Source organism: Equus przewalskii, chromosome 20, assembly GCF_037783145.1.
Source record: "Equus przewalskii isolate Varuska chromosome 20, EquPr2, whole genome shotgun sequence".
Classification (NCBI taxonomy): domain Eukaryota; kingdom Metazoa; phylum Chordata; class Mammalia; order Perissodactyla; family Equidae; genus Equus; species Equus przewalskii.
Genome location: NC_091850.1, coordinates 56,691,028 through 56,712,530, shown reverse-complemented (window position 1 = coordinate 56,712,530; position 21,503 = coordinate 56,691,028). Strand labels below are relative to the sequence as shown.

Genomic DNA, 21,503 nt, shown 5'->3' with positions numbered 1-21,503 from the left:
TTGGGGCTCTCTGAGGAGCTATTTAGAGCCCACAGCTCAGGCCTGGAGGGGCCCAGTGGCTCCGAGCTCAGTATGAACAGGGCAGGGGACTGCTCCAGGGCCTGGGGCTCCACTCACGTGAGGGACTAGGTTGGGGGTCAGTGATGCCCCAGCTGTCAGCCCACTGGCAGAGAGAGCTGGGGATAGGGGGCCCTCGGTGGCCCCCTTCTGCAAGTGGGGGCTGCACAGCCAGTGGACAGAGACTCCAGGGTCTGGGGGAGAACCAGCATCCTGCAGAGCTGGGCAGGGCCATGGGATTCCTCCTCCCGGGAGTCTGGCCCCTGGAGCACATGCGGAGGTGGGCGGGGGCGGCTCACCTGGAACATCTCGTTTGCACAGGGGGAGGGGCCGGCAGCGCTGGCTGAGCCTCAGAGGGTCGGCGGCGCCTCAGCAGATAAGGCATTAACAGTCCATGGACTCGCCCTCCAGATCTGCTGACGCTAACTCTTAGCCCAGGTGCTGGGGTGAGGTACCAAAGGTTCCCTATAAAGTGCTGGGGCTCTGGGCTGTGGCCACTCACCCTCCGGCTCCTGGCCTGCTGCAGCTTTGAGGCACCGCCCGGCGGCCACCATGGTGAGGCTCGTGCTGCCCAACCCGGGCCTGGAGGACCGGATCCTGTCCCTGGACCAGCTGGAGAGCATCGAGGAGGAGGAGGCCAGCTCCCGGCCCAAGTGGGACAACAAGGCCCAGTACATGCTCACCTGCGTGGGCTTCTGCGTGGGCCTGGGCAACGTGTGGCGTTTCCCGTACCTGTGCCAGAGCCATGGTGGAGGTAGGCCTGGGCAGCAGACAAGGGTGGAGAGCAGGGCTGAACACCACGGATGGCCCCCCTGGATCCCGGCACCCCATTCACAGAGGGGAGGAGTCTGGGGTGCCAGGGGCTGTGGGCAGGCAGGTGCACACCTGTGCCGTCCACCCCAGCAGGTGTCTGCCATCTTCATCACAGACTTGAGCCCCCATGTCCGCACGGAGGGCAGGGCCGGGCAGAGGTGCGGCTGGGCAGGAGTGGCCCGGGCGCCGACATTTGCAGTCTGCTCCTGGCCACAGGGGTTGGCGAGAGAGGCCCACTGCCCCGGCCCAGGTGTCCAAATGCCGGTGAGTCGGGCTCGGAGAGGCCGCCCACACTCCAGGACTCGGGAGCCCTGCCCTGTTCCCAGAGAACAAATAGACCCGGGCACCGGGGAGACAGAGGAACCAGCCACTCCTCCAGGTGGAGCGTGGAAAATGCCGGCACAAGGGGCATAGGGCCAGTCCTTTGCACGTCCACCACAGGGCGCCAGGCTGAGCCCTTCCTGGGCATCAACTCATGTGCCAACCCCGCAGGCAGGCACCACATTCCCTGATGGACAGAGGACGGAGCTGGCTGGGAGCAGGTGACCCACAGAGCAACATGTGGGCGGGTCCTGGGCACACAGTGCAGAGGCAAGGGAGCTGGTCCCCCACGACACGCTGGCCTCTGTTGTCCTGCCACCTCCAGAGGCCTCCGAGGGCCTTGCCTGGAGCCCAGGGTCTCCTAGCACAGGGTCGAGGCTGCCTCCTCACCCCAGCTGCAGAGGAAAGTGCCAGAAGCTGAGCCAGCATGGGGACTGGGGACCCCGGGCTACGTTTGTAAAAGGGCAGGAGGTCTGGGGTGGGGCTGTGCTCGCTCAGAGACAGGCTCTACAAGTAGCTGGCTGGATGCTCTGGAGCCGCTCCTGGCAGACGGTTCCGTGGCTTTTAGGGGACATTCGCACTGTTGTGATGCTAGTTAGGAGGCGTCGTTTCCTGTCTAACTCTGAAGACCTGCAGGCTGTCACCCTGGCTTTCTGACCTAAAGTGTCCCCAGGAACAGCAGACGTGGTCATCCCGGGTCAACCTGTGACCCTGCACCGACACGGACTGGAGATTGTCTGGGAGCCTGTGTCTTACACGCCTCTGGTCCAGCCTGTACTTCCCAGATGCTGGCTGCCGTCTCCGTGCTGGGGGCAGAGGGTGGAGCAGGGGACCCCGGGGCCCTCGAGGTTGGGTCCCCTAGCAGTAGGGTCACTGGCAGTCCCCGAGTCCTCCCTCCCAGCTGCCCCAGCGAGGCTGACCACTCCTTCCCTCTGGAACCTCCTGGTCATGTCCCCCCAGGGCCGTCCAGGGGGAGGGGCCCAGCATCGCTCTGCAGCCCGGGCAGCGCCGGCTTGGTTCTCAGGGGGAGCTAGCACACCAGGACTTCCTCCTCACCCGGTGGAAGGAGCTAGAGGGAGAGGGAGGAGAGGCCACCACGCACACTGCGCTGGGCCCTGGTGGGGTGCAGGAGCCCTGGGCCACGTGGGACGGACCTTCTCGGGTCCCCTGAGGAGAGAGGGATTGGAAGGACCAGAGCTGGGGAAGAAGCCAGGAACATGCTGAAGGGACTTTAAAGTCTTCAACGCCCCTGAGCAGAGCAACGATGGAGACCGAAAATTCCACGAGCTGCGGGGCCCTTTGACGGAGAAGGATCCACCCACGGGAAACGGGGTTCCCGGGGTGCAGCCGCACACTCGCCGTGAGGTCGAGGGGGCAGCATGGGAATGTTGCCTCCAGACACTGAGGACAGACTGTCCGCATCACCCCAGGAAGTGGGAGCCGACCCTGGGTCCCGGAACAGGCAGCAAATCTCGGGGGACCCGGCTCTGTCAGCTCCAGGAGGCGAGGGGGAGGTCCAGCCCCAGACTTCCTGGGCAAGGCTGCTGTTCCCCACCTCCCCCGTGGTGGCTCGCCCTCTGTCCGGTCCAGGACACCCATTCCTCTCCTGCCCCATGCCCCGCTACCTGCACCCACCCAGAGAGCCCCCCATGGTCCCCCGCCCCGGCCTGCCCTGGGGCCAGGAGCTGAGCATCTTGTCCTCCAAGCCCAGGAGACAATCACCGAGGACGGTGACAGGCGGCCAGTGACTGGTGACCCCTCACAGGGACGTCCCCTCCCTAAGCCTCAGCTTTGGGGGAGGGGAGCGGTTGTGTCGCTTGAAGGGAAAGTGACAGTCTGAGGACCCTGGGGACCAGTCCTGATTTGCTGAAAACTTAATTTGCTTCCGACTATTTAGGGGCGTTTTGGGTAGTTCGAAAAGCAAAACAAGTGATCATTTACTTTAGTTTTAATTTTATGTTATGAAAAAAAAACCCAGAAAAGTAGAGAAAATTCCAGTAAAGCCCCGTATTCCCACAACTTAGATTCAACCATCAGCAGCATGTAGCATATTGATTGTGACTGTGTGGCAGGTGGTATGCATGCCGTAGCTTTTGGTCCCATAGGAGGCCTGACCGCTGGAGCTCTCTGAGGGCCAGCATCTCAGGGAGGAGGGGGCGGGAGACACCGCGGCCTCCCAGGCCGGTCCTTCTTGCTTTTGCTTGTTTCTGAGGTTTCGTGAATTTGCTTTCAACAAATAGCAAACATCTGTGAACCACTGAGGGACAATCCACACCTCAGGCATGTCCCCTGTCATAGCCACACCACAAAAGGACACGGGCACAGGGTTACCCGTGCCCTGACCCAGAGCGGGCCTACGGGCACAAGGCGAGGCTTGGAAGCCTGGGGGCTCAGAAGCCCCGTGGTAGGAACGGGAGCAGATGTGGGGATGGCAAGTGCCCTGGTTGCTCTGGTGTTAGGATAAGTTCCCTGTGCTCTTCTGGGGGCCCGGGAGGTCAGGGAGGGGACTGCCAGGAGAGGAGGATGGCCTGGTGTGGCAGGGCGGTCCTGCATCGGGAATTCCGTCTTCCCTCGCCATCTCTTCTCCCAGCTCCTCCCGACCTGTCCTCTGGGCAGCGGGAAAGCCCGTGGCCACCCTCCTCACAGCCACCTGTCAGCATGGGCTTGATGTCAGGGCTTCCTCCTCTGCGAGCTGGAATACCACGGCCTTCTGTCCCTTGGCCATGGAGATGAGGCCCCTCGGAGCAAGGACTGCTCTGTCTGTCCTCCACTCTGACCGGTCCATGGTCTGGAAGGCCTCGCTTTGGTTTAGATTTCCACGCCACCCCATCTCCCCTCCCCCTGCTCCATCCACATTTCTGGGAGACGTACGTGCTCACGTGTGTGTGCACCCACAGCCCCACACCCAAGCCTTGTCATCACCCACCTGCACAGCCATCTCTGACGGTCCCATCAACCTCCGACCTGGGGTGCAAGCCAGCAGGTTGCCCCGTCGGGGGACCAGGGAAGGGGCCACACTGGCCTGATGACTTGGCCCATTTGGATGACATGGGCCCTCGTCCCCTGAGTGTGGCCTGTTAGGGCCTGGGCTTGGGCTCCAGTGGGCGGGCCTCAGGCAGGTACTCAGAGCAGGGCCCTCGCAAGTGCAGGAAGGGGCCCTCATGCCCAGGCCTCAGGGTGGTCCCTCTTCTGGGTCTTGATCTCTAGACCCTGGACAAGCTGCCCAGTTCCTAGGCCTCCTCTCTGTCCCTTCCCACCGGGAGCTGTGATCACAGGCAGCACCACGGGCTCTGGGCTGTCACGTCCCCCGGCATCAGTCTGCCTCAAGGCGACAGCCAGCCAGCCTGAAAGGGCAGAACCTGGGGAGCGAGCAGGGTGGGCCAGACCCAGGGAGGGTCTCCCTGCCTGAGCGCCAGCTCTGCGGCCTCCAGGGACTTCGCGTGGGGCGCATCTCACGTGGCTCAGGGTGGACTGTGAGCGGCGTGAGGTGTGCAGGTTAGGGAGAGCTGCTGTCTTCAGTCGGCCTCAGGGGACAGTGGGAGGCCTCGGGCCACAGCCACACCCCCATGTCCCGGGGACCTGATGGTCTGCACTGAGCGGGTCTGCATCTGCCATGTGCCCGAGAGCACGCGGGTGAACGTGCATTCTCCACACATGAGATTCTCCACGCATGTGATTCTCCACGCGCGTGCGATTCTCCATGTGTGCGATTCTCCACACGTGCGTGATTCTCCATGTGTGTCCCCACCACCCTGGCTTGTCCCATGGGCACTACCCCCAGTGCTTGGTGCCCGCCTTACCCTGTCTCACCCTCGCAGGGACAGCGCTTGTGGGAGAGCTGGGGTGCGGGTGGGGGAGCCCCGAGGAGGCAGCCCCCCAGGACCCTGCCATTCCCCTGCTGCTGTCTCCAGGCCCCCCTCCAGCCTGGTTCCAGGGGCTGCATTTCTCTGCTGGGCCCGGCTCTGTGCCTTCCGATTCAGCACATTTTCCCCCGCTTCCACCCTGTGCCAAACGCCACGTGCAAGAGACAGACTCGGAGGCTTGGACCTGCCGCCCTCGGAGCCTGCAACTCCCCTCCCCTGCCTGCCCCCTGCCCGTCCCTCTCCACTGCTTCCTCCTCCCTCCTCCTCGTTTCCCACTTTCTCAGAGAGAGAAAGATCCGCACTTCTTGCAAGGTTTTTCCACCTCCTCCGTCACGGGTGTGCACTGGTGTGCAGGAGCACGTGCCCATGGCTCCTGAGGCAGCCCAGGAGGCTCGTCTCTGGGGACCTTTGGAACTGGCCAGGTGCCCACAAGGCCTACCGGGCGGTTATGGGGCTTTCTCCCTCCTGAGACCTGCAGCCCTGCCTCCTCCATCCTTGCCTCCTTCCTCCCCCTGCATCACAGTGAGAAGCGGCCGGGTGTGAGAAAGAGAGGACCGTGTTCCCGGGGCACTTGGCCTTGCTGGAGCTTCTTGAGAGAGAGACTCCAGGAGCTAGGAACCCACTCATCTGGGAGAACGAGTCGGCGCTGCCCTCCTGCGGGGTGGGGGCAGGTGGGTCACCACTGCGCTGTGCTTTTCACCTCATTAAGTTCCCCATCCCCTGCAGCCCACGCCCTGGCTTTCCTGGAGCTCCTGACTCGCAGCCCCAGCCTCAGAAAGACCTGTCTCTGGAGCCCCAGGTTGGGGAGAGAGGCCTGCAGCCCAGCTGCTCCCTCGGGCAGTCCTGGGGTGGAGGCCTGGGAGAGGACAGCCCTTGGGGCGGAGGGGCTGCTGGGCTCCCGGGGGGCCTAGTGTCTCACTGTGAGGGCACCGCAGGGATGGACAGATGACGGAGGGAGGAGGGACAGAGGAGGCTGAGGGAGTTAACCCAACAGCACAAGTGGAGCCGGGCTGGCGGGATGGCCCTCCCGCCCTCCCCACGCCGCCTCGTAGTCTCTCTCTCCCTCTGACACACACATACACTCACATACACGTGCACTTGGGCTTGCACATGCACATGGGCACACACTCACTTACACATGCACACACATTCACATATACCCAGGCATGCATATACACAAGGACACAAACACACACACACATAGGCAGGCACATACATGTGGACATGCACGTGCCCACACACTCACATACCTGCACACACACACGTGCACACACCCACATGCAGACGCACACACATTCACATACACCCATGCATGCACATACACACACTTGTGTGCGCATACACACACACTCGTGTACACACAGTGCCACCCCACTGAGGACCTCTGGCTCAGCGTCTGACACCAGCCCTGACCAGGAGCCCTGTGTGGGAGGCAGTAGTCCAGCTGGGGAGGTGTGGAGCAGGCAATGGGGTGGAAATGATGGGTTTGAGAGGTTTGGTGGAGAATGAATAGCAGGAGTGTGTCGGAAAAGGGGGAGGATCGGGGTGGTGCTGACTGTTGCCTGGGGTTCTGGGAAAATGATGGGGAGGGAGCAACGAGAGAAAGGAGCCTGAGCAGGGAGATAGGGTACTGAGTGCTGGGCGGCGGGGCTGCGCAACAGCTCTAGGCACTGGGATGTCATGTGTACCCCTTCTAGGGACAGACCCGGGGACGTCGTGGTGAGGAGATGTGGCGGATATGGGCGGCCCCCACCACTCGGCAGGTCCACAGCTGGATCTCCCCAGGCCAATAGGGATCAAGAGGTGGTTCTGGCGAGAGAGCATCCCAGTCAGTGATTATGGCTCACGGGCGTCCAGGGATCCCAGCCTGCGAGGCCCCATCAGGTTGGGACCTGAATCGGCGCTGAAGTCCTGAAGCCATAAATTCTTCCATAAATTCTGTTTTGAATTCTTATCGCCCAGTTTCAGCTACTGAGCTTCATCCTGACTGAATGGTCACGACCTTTGTCACCACGGCTGTGCTATCTCTGTAGATTGTGCTCAGGACTTGCGTGTGCCGTGTGTGCCTCAAACACTCTCAGATCTCCCGCTGGCCCCAAGTCCGGCGGGAGGGAGCAGCTGGGAGCCCCGACCTGGTGCCTCTGCTGGCCTCCCTTGCTCACCCTCCTCCTGCACTGAGGCCCGGGGGCTCGTGGAACTGCCAGAGCGGGCCTGAGGACACCGGCGGAGGGAATCATGTCGGAAGGGAGGGGATTCCACTGCCCAGCCCAGGTCACCCCACCTGGGACCGATTCGCCATGGAGGCTGGCTCCCTCGGCCCCAGGGGGCATCATTGAGTCCCTGTCCTATCATTTCTGCTTGGCAGGGGGTCACGGAGCTCCTGGTCAGCACCAGGCTGGGCCCTGGGGTCCATCAGAGAGCAGAGAGGACAGACCCTGCACCACACCTGCATCCCCTGGCAGAATGTTCTGGAGGATGCTCCTCCACATCCCTAAGCAGAGTCCCTAAGGCTCAGATTGAAGACCCCTTGATACACAGTGTCCTGGTGACCTCTGGACCCTAGGCTCCTATGGCCTCTCCCTCCGACCTTTCTGTACCTTTGAGTGAAGGTTCTATGTGCTGTCCATGCCTTCCTGGCTGGACTTGGAGCCCCAGAGGGGGCTCACGCTGGGCCTGCTCTGCCCAGCGTGGACTCCTTTGTAACTACCCAGGCACTGTTGTGTGCCACCCTGTGGGGCAGGCATGGGCTTGTGGGGTCAGCAGACAAGCTGGCCACTGTGACAAGGGGGCACAAGGCGCCCCCGTGAAACAAGTGGTGGTCTGCCGAGGTGGCCCTCTTATCCCGTGTGGCTGAGATGGGGAGTCGGTGGGTCCCTCCAAGAAGAGGGAGCCATCAGAGTGATGTGCGCTTCTTTACATGCTGCCGTGTTTGAATGCACGGATGTCCTCAGAGCTGCCTCCTGGGTGGGCGCCTGCTGACCGGAGCTCCGAGAGGAGGCCGACCCGCAGGCTCCAGCCTGAGTCCCTCTAAAGAGACAGAATCTAAAGACATCGTGAGGAAATGCAGGTGCATTCACCTACCCACACGTGGCTGCGTTCTGTGCTGGCTTTTCTTTACAAGAGGCGTCCCACGCATTAAATCTAATTTTTGTAGGAAGAGCGGGTCGTTTTTCCTTTTTAGGGTAAGCATATCTGTATCTTTTATTTATTTTAAAATAATCGCCTTTATTCGAGGGTTAACTTAACCTTCTAGTCAATTTAAATGACAAATATGAACCTTGGTTTCAACAGGACATCGTCTCCCTCCTGGTTCCCACACCATCTGGGCGACTTTTCCTGCTCCAGCCCCGGCACAGAATTACCACCCTTTCAAAACAACTCCAAATGTCATCCCATTTCAAAGTCATTTCCTAACAGCCCTGAATTAGAGCTGTCCCCTTGGGGCCCAGAGTGTGACCAACATCCTGAGATCACACTACCTCCTATTATTACAGATGTAGAGACACTAACATGGTTCTTCACAAATAGGATAAACTTGCAGGGCACCCGGGACACCTTCCTGTAAAGTGGCACACAGGGACAGGCTTCCTCGTGTGTCTGCTGTGTCAGAAGGACACTGGACTTTGCACAGGCGAGAACTCACATTCTCCTGCATCCAGTTGCCAAGCAGGACTTCTAGAACGTGGAATTAGCTCTGACCCCAATCCAAGGGTCTTGCTGTTACTTCGAAGCTTGGGTCCTTGATTGCTCATCTCTAGAATTTTCCACGGCAGGCGATGCTGTTTTCTGCAACGCTGATGGCTGTCATGGGCAGTGAGGTTGTCACTGCTCCTAAGTTTGTATTTGTGACAAAGTCCTGCAGACACTTTCTGCAGAAGCTGTGTCCCCAGAGGCAGCCTCTGGCCTCCTGGGCACCGTCACCTGACCACGTTGATGCCTTCTCCCCATGCAGGGGCCTTTATGATCCCCTTCCTCATCCTGCTGGTTGTGGAGGGGATGCCATTGCTGTACCTGGAGTTTGCCATTGGGCAGAGGCTGCGGAAGGGGAGCGTGGGCATCTGGAGCTCCATTCACCCGATCCTGAAGGGTGTAGGTGCGTGTCTGTACCCCTCGGTGCAACCCCCGCCTGGGCCTGGTGGCGGCAGTGAGAGCTGCTCCCTGCCGTCTGCCCGTCCATTTCCCGGAAGAGGGAGTTCCAGGGCCTGTCCCCACCCAGGCCCATGCCAACCCTTCCTTAGAGCCTCATGGGAGGGTTGGCTGCAGAGTCCAGGCCAGGGCTGATCCTGCCCACCAGGACCAGCTGGGCAGCAGAGGCCGTCCTGAGTCCCCAGGTACCCAGGATGTGGGAGGGTGTGGACACTCGGGGAGAGCAGCGTTCCCCACTGCTGCCTGGGGAGGGTCCAGGAAGCACCCAAGGGAGCCGGAGGGGGTGCTGACCACAGAGGCCGTCCTCCTGTTCTCCTGTACTCCCCTGTCCGCTCACATATAGTTGGTGAGGAGGGTCCCCTCGCAGCGACCCCTCACCCCAGCACTGACCCCTGACCCCGGCAGTGACATCTCACCCCAGCAGTGACCCCCATCTCAGCACTGACCCTTCACCTCAGCACTGACCCCTCACCCCAGTGGTGACCTCCACCCCAGCAGTAACCCCTGACCCCAGCAGTGACCCCCATCCCAGCACTGACCCCTGACCCCAGCTCTGATGTCCCCCCAGGCATCGCGTCCATGTTCGTGTCCCTCATGGTGGGCCTCTACTACAACACCATCATTGCCTGGGTCATGTGGTACTTCTTCAACTCCTTCCAGGACCCTCTGCCGTGGAGCCAGTGCCCGCTCAACGAGAACCAGACTGGTGAGCCTGGGTGGGGCTGGGGGCCAGGGCTCGGGGGTCGGGGGTCGGCTGGCTCTGTGGGGCTGCCCACACTTTCGAACAGGAAGACTGATGGTCCGTGAACAGTCGCCCTCCGATTTTCTAAACTTCCCACGGTTATAGCTCAGGTTTGGCTAGAACCAGAGCAATTTAAGGCAACAGAGCAATAAAACAATCGCTGTGCAAGAGAAGGGCCCTGGAAAGCTGCCTCCAGAGGAGCCGAGGTCGCTGCAGGAGAGGAGCGGGCCCTTCCAGGGGTCCTCCCACAGCGTCCCCAGTCAGGGCAGTGGGCCCACGGCCCCGCATTACACGGAGACCCATCCCCAGCCTCACAGCGAGGACACCAGGGCTCCAGGTCACCGCCGGGGTGTGTGTGGGCCTTTCTGCAGAAGGCAGCTCCTGGAGCCGTGCAGCATGCTGTGCTCATCCTCCCGTCCCTTCCCTCCTCGTCCCCCGGAGTCGGAGTCTCGACTCCACAGGCGTGTGCCAGGGCTGCCCGCCCTTCGCCATCTGGCCCTTCTGCACCCCCTGGGAAGAACGGTGGGGAGAAGACCCTCTGCCGGTGGCCCGGGGGGGACACGGGGACCTGTGCTCAGCTTGGCAGCTCTCTACACTCTGCAGCAGGACGTGCACTGCCCGTTTGGGGCTGCGGGTCCTACAAGCAGAGACTGGTCAGCGTGGTTTACTGCATGGGTCCCTGCAGAGGTGCTGGGGTCGGGCTGGCAGGATGGGCCTTGTGGGCTCAGAAGGGGACAGGCCTGAACCCAGGGCCACCCTTGCTGCACTTGGGACTGTTCAGGGCACTCTCCTAGTTTCCGGGGGTGGGGGGTCTTCCAGGACTAGACTGCTTCCCCCGAGCAGGGTCTCAGTGCAGCTCTGTGAGCCTGGAGGGGCAGCAAGGGCCCTGGGACCCACAGTGGTGAGAGCATGTAGGGCGAACAGAATCCCCTGGCATGTACCCCGGCCAGGAGCCCCAAAGACTGGTGACCAGCTCAACTGAGCATCTTGCCCAGGCGCTGGCTGCCGGCTACGCCTTGGGGCTCCCACCTGCCTGCAGCAGGAGCAGGAGCAGGAGCAAGAGGGCAGGCGGTTGAGGCCCAGGGGTGCACATGCCACACTTCGTGCACACGTGTGTACATGGCATGTGTGGATGTGCCTATGCATGGTGTGTACATGTATGTGCATGTGAGTGTGCAGCATGCTGCACATGTCCATGTGAGTCAGTGTGGATGTGTGCGCACACATGTGTATGTGTGTGCACATGTGTGTAGCTGTGTAAGGCATGCTTGTGTGCACACCATGTCTGTGTGCATGTGCATGCACATGGTGTGCCACGTCCCGTGTCAGAGCCCCAGGAGCACAGCATGCATTCCCTGTGGCTCTTCCCGTGCTCTGTCCTCCCGTGGGTTCCCACTCTCTGTGACCACACACTGAAGCGCCCATCCCCCAGACTACGTGGAAGAGTGTGCCCGCAGCTCCCCCGTGGACTACTTCTGGTACCGGGAGACCCTCAACATCTCCACCTCCATCAACGACTCGGGCTCCGTGCAGTGGTGGATCCTGCTCTGCCTGACCTGCGCCTGGAGTGTGCTCTACGTGTGCACCATCCGTGGCATCGAGACCACCGGGAAGGTGCGGGCAGGCGGGGCTATGGGCGCTCAGAGGGGCACGCCTGGGCTGGCTGCACCTGTAACCAGCTCTGAGGGTCACGGCCCCCTTGCGCCTCTGCTGCCCCTGGCACTGCCGATCGCCTAGGCTGGTGGCCTGGGGACTCGGTGCCAGCCCAGACGGCTCTCAAGCACGCGCTTTAAACGCCATGTGCAGGGGTGACGCATGATGTCTGTCTAGCGGGAGGAGCTAAGTGGTCATCATTACGTAATCACAATGACAGCCACAGTTAGCATCAGAACAGCGGAAGACGGAAGTGAGGCTAGGTCCCCCTGCCCAGGAAGCTGGGGGCCGAGGGGCGCGTCGGGGAGGGGTGGAGTGGAGTCCTCCTGACCAGCCCTTTCTCCTTGCCGGCCTGCTGCCCCCTTGCCCACGTCTGCCCCGTCCGCAGGCTGTGTACATCACCTCGACGCTGCCCTATATCGTCCTGACCGTCTTCCTCATCCGGGGCCTGACGCTGAAGGGAGCCACCAACGGCATCGCCTTCCTCTTCACACCGAACGTGAGCATCCCACTGTCTGCCCTGGGCGCCAGACCCCACAGGCTGGGGGGTGGGCCTCCCCTGGGGCCGGCGTGCGTGCTGGCCCTGTGAGGGGCTGTGCGTCGGCCTGACCATGGCTCTGGGAGGACGGACAGAGGGCAGCTACTGCGCGGGAGGAATCGGCTGCCCCCGCCAGGGGTCGTCATCCATCCTGAACCATGCCCCCTGCCCTGTGGCCTCTGCTGTCAGCGGGTGGGCGCCTCGGCTGGGGGGCCCACGCCTCTCCTGAGGACCACCCCTCCTCGTTTCCTGGGCCCTATCCTGTGGCCCCAGCTGAGCATCTCTGTTTGGCTGCAGGTCGAGGAGCTGGCCAAACCGACCACCTGGCTGGACGCAGGGACCCAGGTCTTCTTCTCCTTCTCGCTGGCCTTTGGGGGCCTCATCTCCTTCTCCAGCTACAACTCTGTCCAGTGAGTGTGGATGGGAGGGTCCCGCGGCACAGATGGAAAGAGCGCAAGGTGCGAAGGGCAAGGTGTGGCTGGCTGCATCTTCGCTGTCCCCGTGGTCCGCTTCTGTCCGGGCTGTGGGGGACGGTGACGGGAGAGGTGGGGAGGAGCTGTGGGGGCTTGCACAAGCTGGGTACCATGAGCGAGGCCCATTTATGACCCGGCCTCCCTTTGGCCTCAGCCCTAGCGACAGGGTGTCCTGGTTCTCTCCCCTCGGTCCCCCACAGCCCTCCCCTGGTCACCCCTCAGCATCCAGGACCCAAACCTCAAGGGCCCCCAAGGGCGTCCAAAGGAACGCCGTTGGTGTCAGTCCACCTCCACAAGCATTAATGGAGCACCCACTGCTTGCCCCCTGGTGCACTGGGACCCTTCCTCCTGGGGTCTGCGGTCTGCAGAGAGGTGGACACGCTAGATGAGCACCTATGGGGTCACAGGAGATAAGAGACACAGAGAAAGAAAGTGCGGAGCAGGACGAGGGTCCTGGAGCAGCCTGGGGCCAGGTGGGCCTCACCAGGCCAGAGCGGGCTGGGGGTGGAGAAGGTGCTGTGTGAGCAAAGACTCAGGCAGGAGCGGGGAGTGAAGATGCCCTGCTGGCCGTGGGGGTGGGTTAGGAGAGGGTGGGGCTGGCAGGGCCCTGGCTAGGTCCTGGGGTGGCTTCCCAGCGGATCGGGCAGGACGGAGCTGAGGGCGAATTTTGTACCGGCTTCCCGCAGATACTTCCCGTGCTGTACAACTCACCCATTTAAAGTGCACGGTCCAGTGGGCATTAGGATATTTGCAGAGTTGTGCAACTACCACCGCTAATTCCAGAACATTCTCATCACCCCGAACGAGACCCCAGACCCATCAGTAGCCACTCCCCATGGCCCCTGGCCCCAGCAACACTCACCTGCTCCCTCCCTTTATGGATTTGTCTCTTTGGGATGCATCACAGAGCGGGGATCCTGCAGGATTTGTCCTTCTGTATCTGAGCACAGCGTCCTCAAGGCTCACCCGTGTCATAGCAGGTGTCAGTGCTTGCTCCTCCTATGGCTGAACAGTGGTCACTGTGTGGATGGACCACATTGTGTTCACCCATCCACCTGTCAGTGGACACTCAGGTTGTCTCCACTTTTGGCTGTTGTGAAAACTCTGCTGTGAACATCTGTGCGCACACTTTTGTGCAGACATGTGTTTTCATTTCTCTTGGGTCCACCTAGGAATGGGTCATATGCTGGCTCTAGGTTTGAACATTGGAGGAGCTGATTCTGAGGCGGCGGCCCCATTTCACGGGCCCACCAGCCACCTAGCAGGGCACCTTCACCAACACTTGCTATCATCTGGCTCTTTGATTCCAGCCACCCTGGTGGTATCTCACTGTGGTTTCACTTGCATTTCCCGAGGGCTAAGCATCGAGGCTTTGGATGGAAGCATCTGGAAAGATAGTGTTAGCATCAACAGAGGGTGGAGGGTGGGGAGACTGTGGGGTTGAGTTGGGAAGGTCAGGGGCTGGGTTCTGGGAGTGTAGAGCTGAGGATGGCTTTAGGTGTTCAGGTGGAGATCAGGGATCCTCAACCAGGAGGAAGTGGGACCCCCAGGGAGGGCCAGGGGAAGGCAGGAGGAGGTTGGGGGGGAAGAGCATGTGGGGGGGTGGGGGAGGAGGTACAGGTGGGGCAGGGGGCCTGGCCCAAGCCGATTCCTCGAGGCCTTTGTGGCTGGTGGAGTGCAAGGCCCGGGGGGCAATCCTGACAGCGTGAGGCTGAGTGCTCACCGCCCAGGCCCAGAACAGCTCTGGCCAAGCAGGAACTTGAAGACAGGGGTCTCCAGCTCCAGCTTTGGGGGTTAAAGTCTGCTCAAGGGGTCCTCAGTGCTTTTGGGGGTGTCAGGGGCCACCAGGTTCATAGGGGTGGCATCATGAAGTGTCAGAACAGCAAGAGCGAGGGGCCAGCAACTGTAGGTGGGGGGCTTGGGGACAGGCCCCCTGCCACCCTGTGCTCGCGGCCCGCAGGGTCACAGGAGAACGGCGGGCTGCATGCTGCCCCTGGCACAGCTGCAGGTGGGCCTCTCAGGCTTGCTCCCTGATGGAGCTCTGCGCCGTCCTCAGCCCCGCCGTGTGCCCGCGCGGGTCGCGCTGGGTGCACATTCGTCCCTGGGCCTGCTGTGACCAGACGCCACTCTCGTCCACAGCAACAATTGCGAGAAGGACTCGGTGATTGTGTCCATCATCAACGGCTTCACGTCCGTGTTCGCAGCCACGGTGATCTACTCCGTCATCGGTTTCCGCGCCACCGAGCGCTACGATGAGTGCTTCAGCACGTAAGTGGCCAGCTCGCGCTCCCGCGGCCGCTGTGCCAGCCGTCCTGGGGGTTGTGCGCCCTGCCTCCAAAGAGCCCACCGGGCCTGCACCCACCCAGAGCCAGAGCCAGCCTTGCGCTCTTTACAGGAATATCCTGACGCTCATCAACGCGTTCGATCTGCCCGAAGGCAACGTGACGCAGGAGAACTTTGAGGAGATGCAGCGATGGTGCAACGCCACTGACCCCGCAGCCTACGCCAAGCTGAGTTTCCAGACCTGCGACTTGAACTCCTTCCTCTCCCAGGTCAGTCCCTCTGGGGCAGCCCTCTCCCATTCGGGAGCCGCGAGACGGGAGCGAAGGACCCCTGGGCGAACACCAAGCTTCCCCTGGAGCTGAGTTCCCACTGAGCTTCCCTGCCCCCATGAGGCCCCGCCTCCAGCCCTCCTGCCCCGCCAGGGGCGCTGGGAACTCACTGCATGCTCTAAGTTGCACAAGGGTCTTGTCCTCTGACGGGATCCCTGGGATGTCCCACATCAGATCCTGGAGCCGATTCCCTGCAGGAGCCTCTGGGCCCCCACGGCTCTGACTTAGTCCCTCAGCCCCCTAAGCACAGATTTCTCTCTGGAGGTTCTACCACTGGGAGCACTGACCCTGGGAGGGAGGAGCCGGTGCCAGAAGGCTTGCTGACCCTCGTGGGGCCGGATGCAGCGGCACAGGGTCAGCCCAGCGGTGCAGAGCTTCATGCTTACTCACCGCGAGCCTGTGCGCGCACACAGCCTGCCTCGTGGTCTGCTCTAGCCTGGCGGACAGGCCACACGACCAGGGTATCTGTTTAGGGGCCTCACTCAAGCCCCGTTGACATCACTCATCACTCTGAACCTGGGCAGTGCAGGGTGCATCCCAGGAAGTGTGCAGGGTAGGGGCTGCCCTATCAGCGAGCAGACGGTGGTCCTTGCACCTCTGGTGCCTGTATCTGCTTGGGCACTTGGGGCCCTGACCACTGCCGGACAGTGTGATCCCCTTCCTGGTTGCAAAACATAGTCCAGCTTTAATAGTACACTTGGGCTTAAAGACGGGATGTGGTATTCATACAATGGTTCAGATCAGCCCGACGGTTGCACAGTGCGGGCTCGGGGGGGGGGAGAGCTGTCCAGTGCTGTGCGCAATCAGTGATTGACAGGGAAGCAGAGGGATGTGAGCAGGCCACCAGCGGGACCCTCAGGGAGCACGCTTGGGGGGCCCGGGAGCATGTGCCAGGGGTGACACACCTGCCCACCTGCAGGGCCCTCAGGGAGCACGCCTGGGGGGCCCGGGAGCATGTGTCAGGGGTGACACACCTGCCCACCTGCAGGGCCCTCAGGGAGCACGCCTGGGGGGCCCGGGAGCATGTGCCAGGGGTGACACACCTGCCCACCTGCAGGGCGTGGAGGGCACCGGGCTGGCCTTCATTGTCTTCACCGAGGCCATCACCAAGATGCCGGTGTCCCCGCTGTGGTCTGTGCTCTTCTTCATCATGCTCTTCTGCCTGGGCCTGTCGTCCATGTTCGGGAACGTAGAAGGTGTGGTCGTGCCCCTGCAGGACCTCAAGGTCATCCCCAAAAAGTGGCCCAAGGAGCTGGTCACAGGTACTTGGGGCCGGGCCGTGCTAGCAGAGCAGTGAGGACGGCCTTCGGGGGTCACAGCCATGCGGCAGACATGGAACCTCTGGCCACAGCCGCTCTGTGCCCTGTCCGCCCACAGGCCTCCTCTGCTTGGGGTCCTATCTCATCACCTTTGTCTTCACGCTGAACTCGGGCCAGTACTGGCTCTCCCTGATGGACAACTACGCTGGCTCCATCCCCCTGCTCATCGTGGCCTTCTGTGAGATGTTCTCCGTGGTCTACGTGTACGGTGTGGACAGGTAGGAGGGACGGGGTGTCTCACAGTCAGAGGACGTCCCCACGGTGGGGTGAGCAGCACAGTGTTCAGGGCAAGTTGGGAGACGGGCACCCGCGACATGGGACCACGTGCATGTCCCTTGGTGGGGGCTGTGTAGCAGCAAAGGGCCTGGTACCTAGGAGGGTGGTGGGAGATGACATGGATCCCGGATGGAAGCCCATCCAGAGCAATCCAAACCACACCCCCTCCAGCTCCCAGATGCTCCCAGACTGACGTACAAAGATGAACTCTGACAGCAGAGGGAGGAGCCTCTGCACAGTCCTGGGACGGAGGGGACAGCACCCACGAAGGAAACAGGAAGGAAACACAGACACCTCTGATCTGATCTTGTGATTAAAAAGTGTTATAACCAGAGTATCACAAGCAACGTCAAAAAGCAAATAGGAAGCCAGGAAAACAGCTGCATTGCAGAGACAAGCAGGGTTAAGCCTCATACGCCGTGGGGCCAAGGAGGCTGTGAACAGATGCACCAAGAAATGCAGAAGGACGTCTGCGTCCCAGTCGGCTGGAAGCTGCCCCTGGGAGCTGGTGCAGGCGGAGAGGCAGGGCTGGTTGTGGAGGGGGCAGGGGCCTTAGTGTGGGTGACGGGTTCCTGGTGGGACCCCACTGGGCGCCTGCCCAGGGGGAGGGAGCTGAGTGTTTTACTCCAACTCAGGGTCCACGGCCAGAGGTGCTGCCATGCCAGGTGCTCTGGGCCTTTCTTGGGGGAGAGAGCGCCTCCCCAGACAGACAGAGCCTCAGGCAAAGAAAGGTGGCCGTCCGTTGGCCAAAATTCAGGGCCTCCCGCCGTCTCCGTAGACGGTGGGATCCAGAAAACATGCCTGTGTTCTTGGCCGGGGCTGGAGTCGCCACAGCCTCAGCTGCCGATGACGACATTAAACGTGTACCAGCTCTTCCAGGGGCCCCTGCTTTGGGATGCCTGCTATGCATCACCAAGAGCACGCGTGTGTGGGGACACGTGTGCAGGGTGTTTATTTAGGCAGCACATGCGAACCAGCCCAGGCAGCAGGCATGTGCAGACCCATTCAGTGTGACATCAGTAGATACTGGGGAAGAATGTTCAGCCGGAAATGCGTGTGTGGCTGCCTGCCATGCTGCTGGCTGTGGAGCAGGCATGTTCACGTGAACGGCCCAAGGACAGTTTTGGACGCTGGCCTGGGGGACGGTGCGGCCTGCCTCAAGGAGGAATGGCCCCGAGCAGGGGGACTTGGCACCGTGCTCCTGGGGTCTGCCCGTACAAGGCCTGGGATGGTGCTTTCCAGAAGTGTCCTCTGGTTCACCGGTGTCCTGGTCAGCTCCCGTTTACATTCTGCCCACTCCACTCAGACTTCCACAGACTCATTTGTGCAGACGAGAGTTGGGCACAGGATGGGTGGGAGATGGCGGGGCTGTCCAGGCTCAGGCCGCTGCCCTGCCAAGAAGGCTGGGGGGAGCGGCCTGGATGGGCTCCCTCCTCTGTTCCTGCAGAAGTAGTGACCCCGACGTTGTGTAAGTGTCCCCCAAGGGCACGTGGGGGAGATGAGGCCTCGGACGAGAGTCTACTAGTCAGAGCGCTGGGCAGGCCCCGAGGACGGCAGAAGTCTCCCAAGGCCCCCAGGGACGGCTTCTGCCGTGCTGACGGGCGTCGTCTCAGGGAGGCGCATCTCTGCTGGAAGCATGGCTGGAAGTGTGACGAGGGAAAGGCCAGGGTGCGGCGTCACAGGACGGCGGCCATTCGTCTGACATAGGAGGCTGCCCTGCCCTCTGCCTTGACGGGATTCGAGGCCCGGCGATGTCCTGCGGGTGACGGCCCCCTTCTGGCCTCTGCCCCTCCAGGTTCAACAGGGACATCGAGTTCATGGTCGGCCACAAGCCCAACATCTTCTGGCAAGTCATGTGGAGACTGGTCAGCCCGCTGATCATGCTGGTCATCTTCCTGGCCTTCTTCGTGGTCGAGGTCACCAAGGAGCTGACATACAGCGTCTGGGACCCTGCCTATGTGAGTGGACAGGGGCCGCCAGGGAGGGGAGTCAGGGCTCACATCCTGGGAGGAGGCGGGCGTGGGGGCGGGGCCTTGGTCTCCCTCCCCTCCCCCACGAGGCCAGGAGGTGAGACTCAGTGGGGTCAGAAGACGTTTGCCCCTGAAGGAGACCCTGCTGGCTGCCTTTGTGTCTGCTCACCCTGTGCTCCCTCTGTCCCCAGGAGGAATTTCCCAATTCCCGGAGGACCTCGTACCCGGGCTGGGTGTACGTCGTGGTTGTCATCGTGGCCGGTGTGCCCTGCCTCTCCATCCCCGGCTTTGCCATCTACAAGCTCATCAGGAACTACTGCCAGAGGCCAGGGGACCACCAGGGGCTGGTCAGCGCGCCGTCCACGGCCTCCGTGAACGGGGATCTGAAGTGCTGAGTGGCCCCTCCCACAGCATGTGGCGCCTGGTATCTGAGGAGGGGCTGGGTGTACTTGTGTGTGTATATGTGTGTTCACATGTGAGTGTGTACATGTGTGAGTGTGTGCGCATATGTGACACACGTATGTATGCTGTATGGGTGTGTGCATGTGTGTATGCACAGGTGAGTCTGTGCCTATATGTTTGCGTACATGAGTGAGTATGTATACATGTGTGGGCACGTATAAATATGCACACGCGAGTATATGTATGTGTGAGTGCATGCATGCTGTGTGAATGTGCACGTGTGAGTGTATATGTGTATACATGTACATGTGTGCAAACGCATGTTTGCATGTGTGTGCATATGCATGAGTGTGTATATGTGTTTGAATGTGTGAAGTGTATGTGCATACACATGTGAGTATGTGTATATATCCCTGTGAGTATACATGAGCATGTATATATGCATGCCATGGGCATGAGAGTACGTACATGTGTGAGAGTGTGTATTGCGTTGTGCACATGTGTGTTTGTGTGTATGTGTACACACAGCTATGTGCATGTGTGCAAGTGTGTATGTGTGTGCGTGCAGGGGCATGTGTTTGTGTATACATATGCACGTTGCCTGCAGCACACACACCTGCCACGTGGGGCCCAGCTGCCCTGTCGCTTGCCCTCGGCATGGATGTGGTGGGGAACAGACTCTGCTCGGTCCTGCCACGCCCTGCCCATGCTCTGAGGGAGATCCAAGGCCGCAGGGTGGGGAGGCCACGCCTGCTGCGCTCACCCCGTGGGAGACAGGGGTGCGTTGCTGCCTCGGCTGCTTGGAGAGAGTCATTGTCCACCACCCCTTCCCCTTGCTGGGAACTCCCACGGTGAAGTGGGGGTGCCTCTACACCGTGCCCAGGCACACCCTCCTCAAACCTGTCTGGATGAGGCCGCGGCCCCCGGGCCAGTGAGTTGGAGGAAATTGGCCGGATCCTCCCAGGTCCTGCGGGTCTGCCAGCCCCTGAAGAGTTTCCGAGCCTTGGCAAGATTCCGGCTTGAAGAATGCTCGCTCGTTTAATCATTGCTTCTGGCTGCCACAGATAGATGAGCAGTTAAACAAAACCCAACTTGGCGTAATTTAAGGAAGAAACACCCTTTGCGCCTTCTTAAAAGGAATTAGCTGAACTTTTAGCCAGATGTTGGAAAAGACGAGTTATACGCTAACTCGGCCTCGGCCACTGAGCCTGAGGACGGTCCACGTGTCCTGAGCAACGTCAGGGACTGTGAAGCCCCCGGAAGACCATCCACATGGGGACACTCCCTGGAGGCGGCCTCGGTGCTTCCCTCCGGGCGTGGGAAGTGACAGCCCACCTCAGCCAAAGTGACCTGCCACTTGGGGTGTTTGTTCCAACAGACTAGTCACCTCCACTTTCCACGGAAAATTCTGGAAGGTTGAGTTAAACTGGACTTTCTGAGAATTCTCTGGGCAGGGATGGGAGACCCAGTGGAGGGTGGGCCCCGGTGCCCTGCTCCTCCCCCTGGGAGGCGTCCTGGTGCACTCCACCCTGCTCAGGGCCTCCTGTCCAGCAGTGACCACAGACCTCAGCCCCAAGGTCCCAGCCCAGCACCTCCGAACACCTCGGCACATCAAGTCCTTTATGCACTGGTCACCTGGACGCCATGATCTACAAACTCCACAGGCAGAGCAGGTGGCTGCCCAGGACCCTCCATCCAGGGCCATGACGGCATGCACCTGCCAGGAAGCCCAAGGCCCCATGCCGCCCTGCCCACCCCTCCCCCGGTGCCGATGGTTTCCTCAGGACTTCACCCCTCCTCCCCACAAAGCTTTCTGATCTCCGACTGGGAAACATCTGTCAGTGCCCGTCGATACGGATGCCTGGGAGCAGAGGCTCTTGGGCTGACCGGGTGGGGCTGATCCAGGCATTTATGTCACCTGAGTCCTGCCCTGTTTTACAGACTTGGTGTTTTTGCAAATTGTCAGAAATGCCAGTTTTGTGGGCATAACGTGTGTCTGTCTCAGTAAATCACTCTATTTCATATTCTCGGCCTGAGTGTTGTTTCTGAATGCAGAGGGATGAGCCTATGGTGATGCCCATTTCACAAACAGACGGCGTGGGACTGCTGTTCTGGTTTCTGGAGATTTTCTCTGAAGGCGCCACGAGGCTGTGTCCGCAGAGCCCAGGATGTGGCGGGGGGCCCCTTCCACTGCCCGGGGTGCCCCGTTAAGCGCAGGCAGGGGTGGCCCTTGGCCTCAGGATGGGCAGGCTGCTGGTGAGGTCAGCAGGGTTGGGTGGCAAGAAAGGGAGTCGGAAGGATGGTGGGAAACACCTGTG

General features: G+C 61.1%; 1 protein-coding gene across 1 annotated transcript; it reads left to right on the top strand.

Moving 5' to 3' along the window:
- The first annotated feature begins 491 nt into the window (after positions 1-491).
- Positions 492-21,214, top strand: SLC6A19 (solute carrier family 6 member 19). The gene is made up of 12 exons (XM_008524195.2): positions 492-811; positions 9,007-9,147; positions 9,769-9,906; positions 11,375-11,556; positions 11,984-12,094; positions 12,431-12,543; positions 14,746-14,874; positions 15,002-15,158; positions 16,276-16,480; positions 16,596-16,755; positions 18,609-18,771; positions 18,975-21,214. The coding sequence occupies exons 1-12, from the start codon at positions 610-612 to the stop codon at positions 19,176-19,178; spliced, it is 1,905 nt and encodes a 634-aa protein (XP_008522417.2). The 5' UTR covers positions 492-609; the 3' UTR covers positions 19,179-21,214.
- Positions 21,215-21,503: the final 289 nt, after the last annotated feature.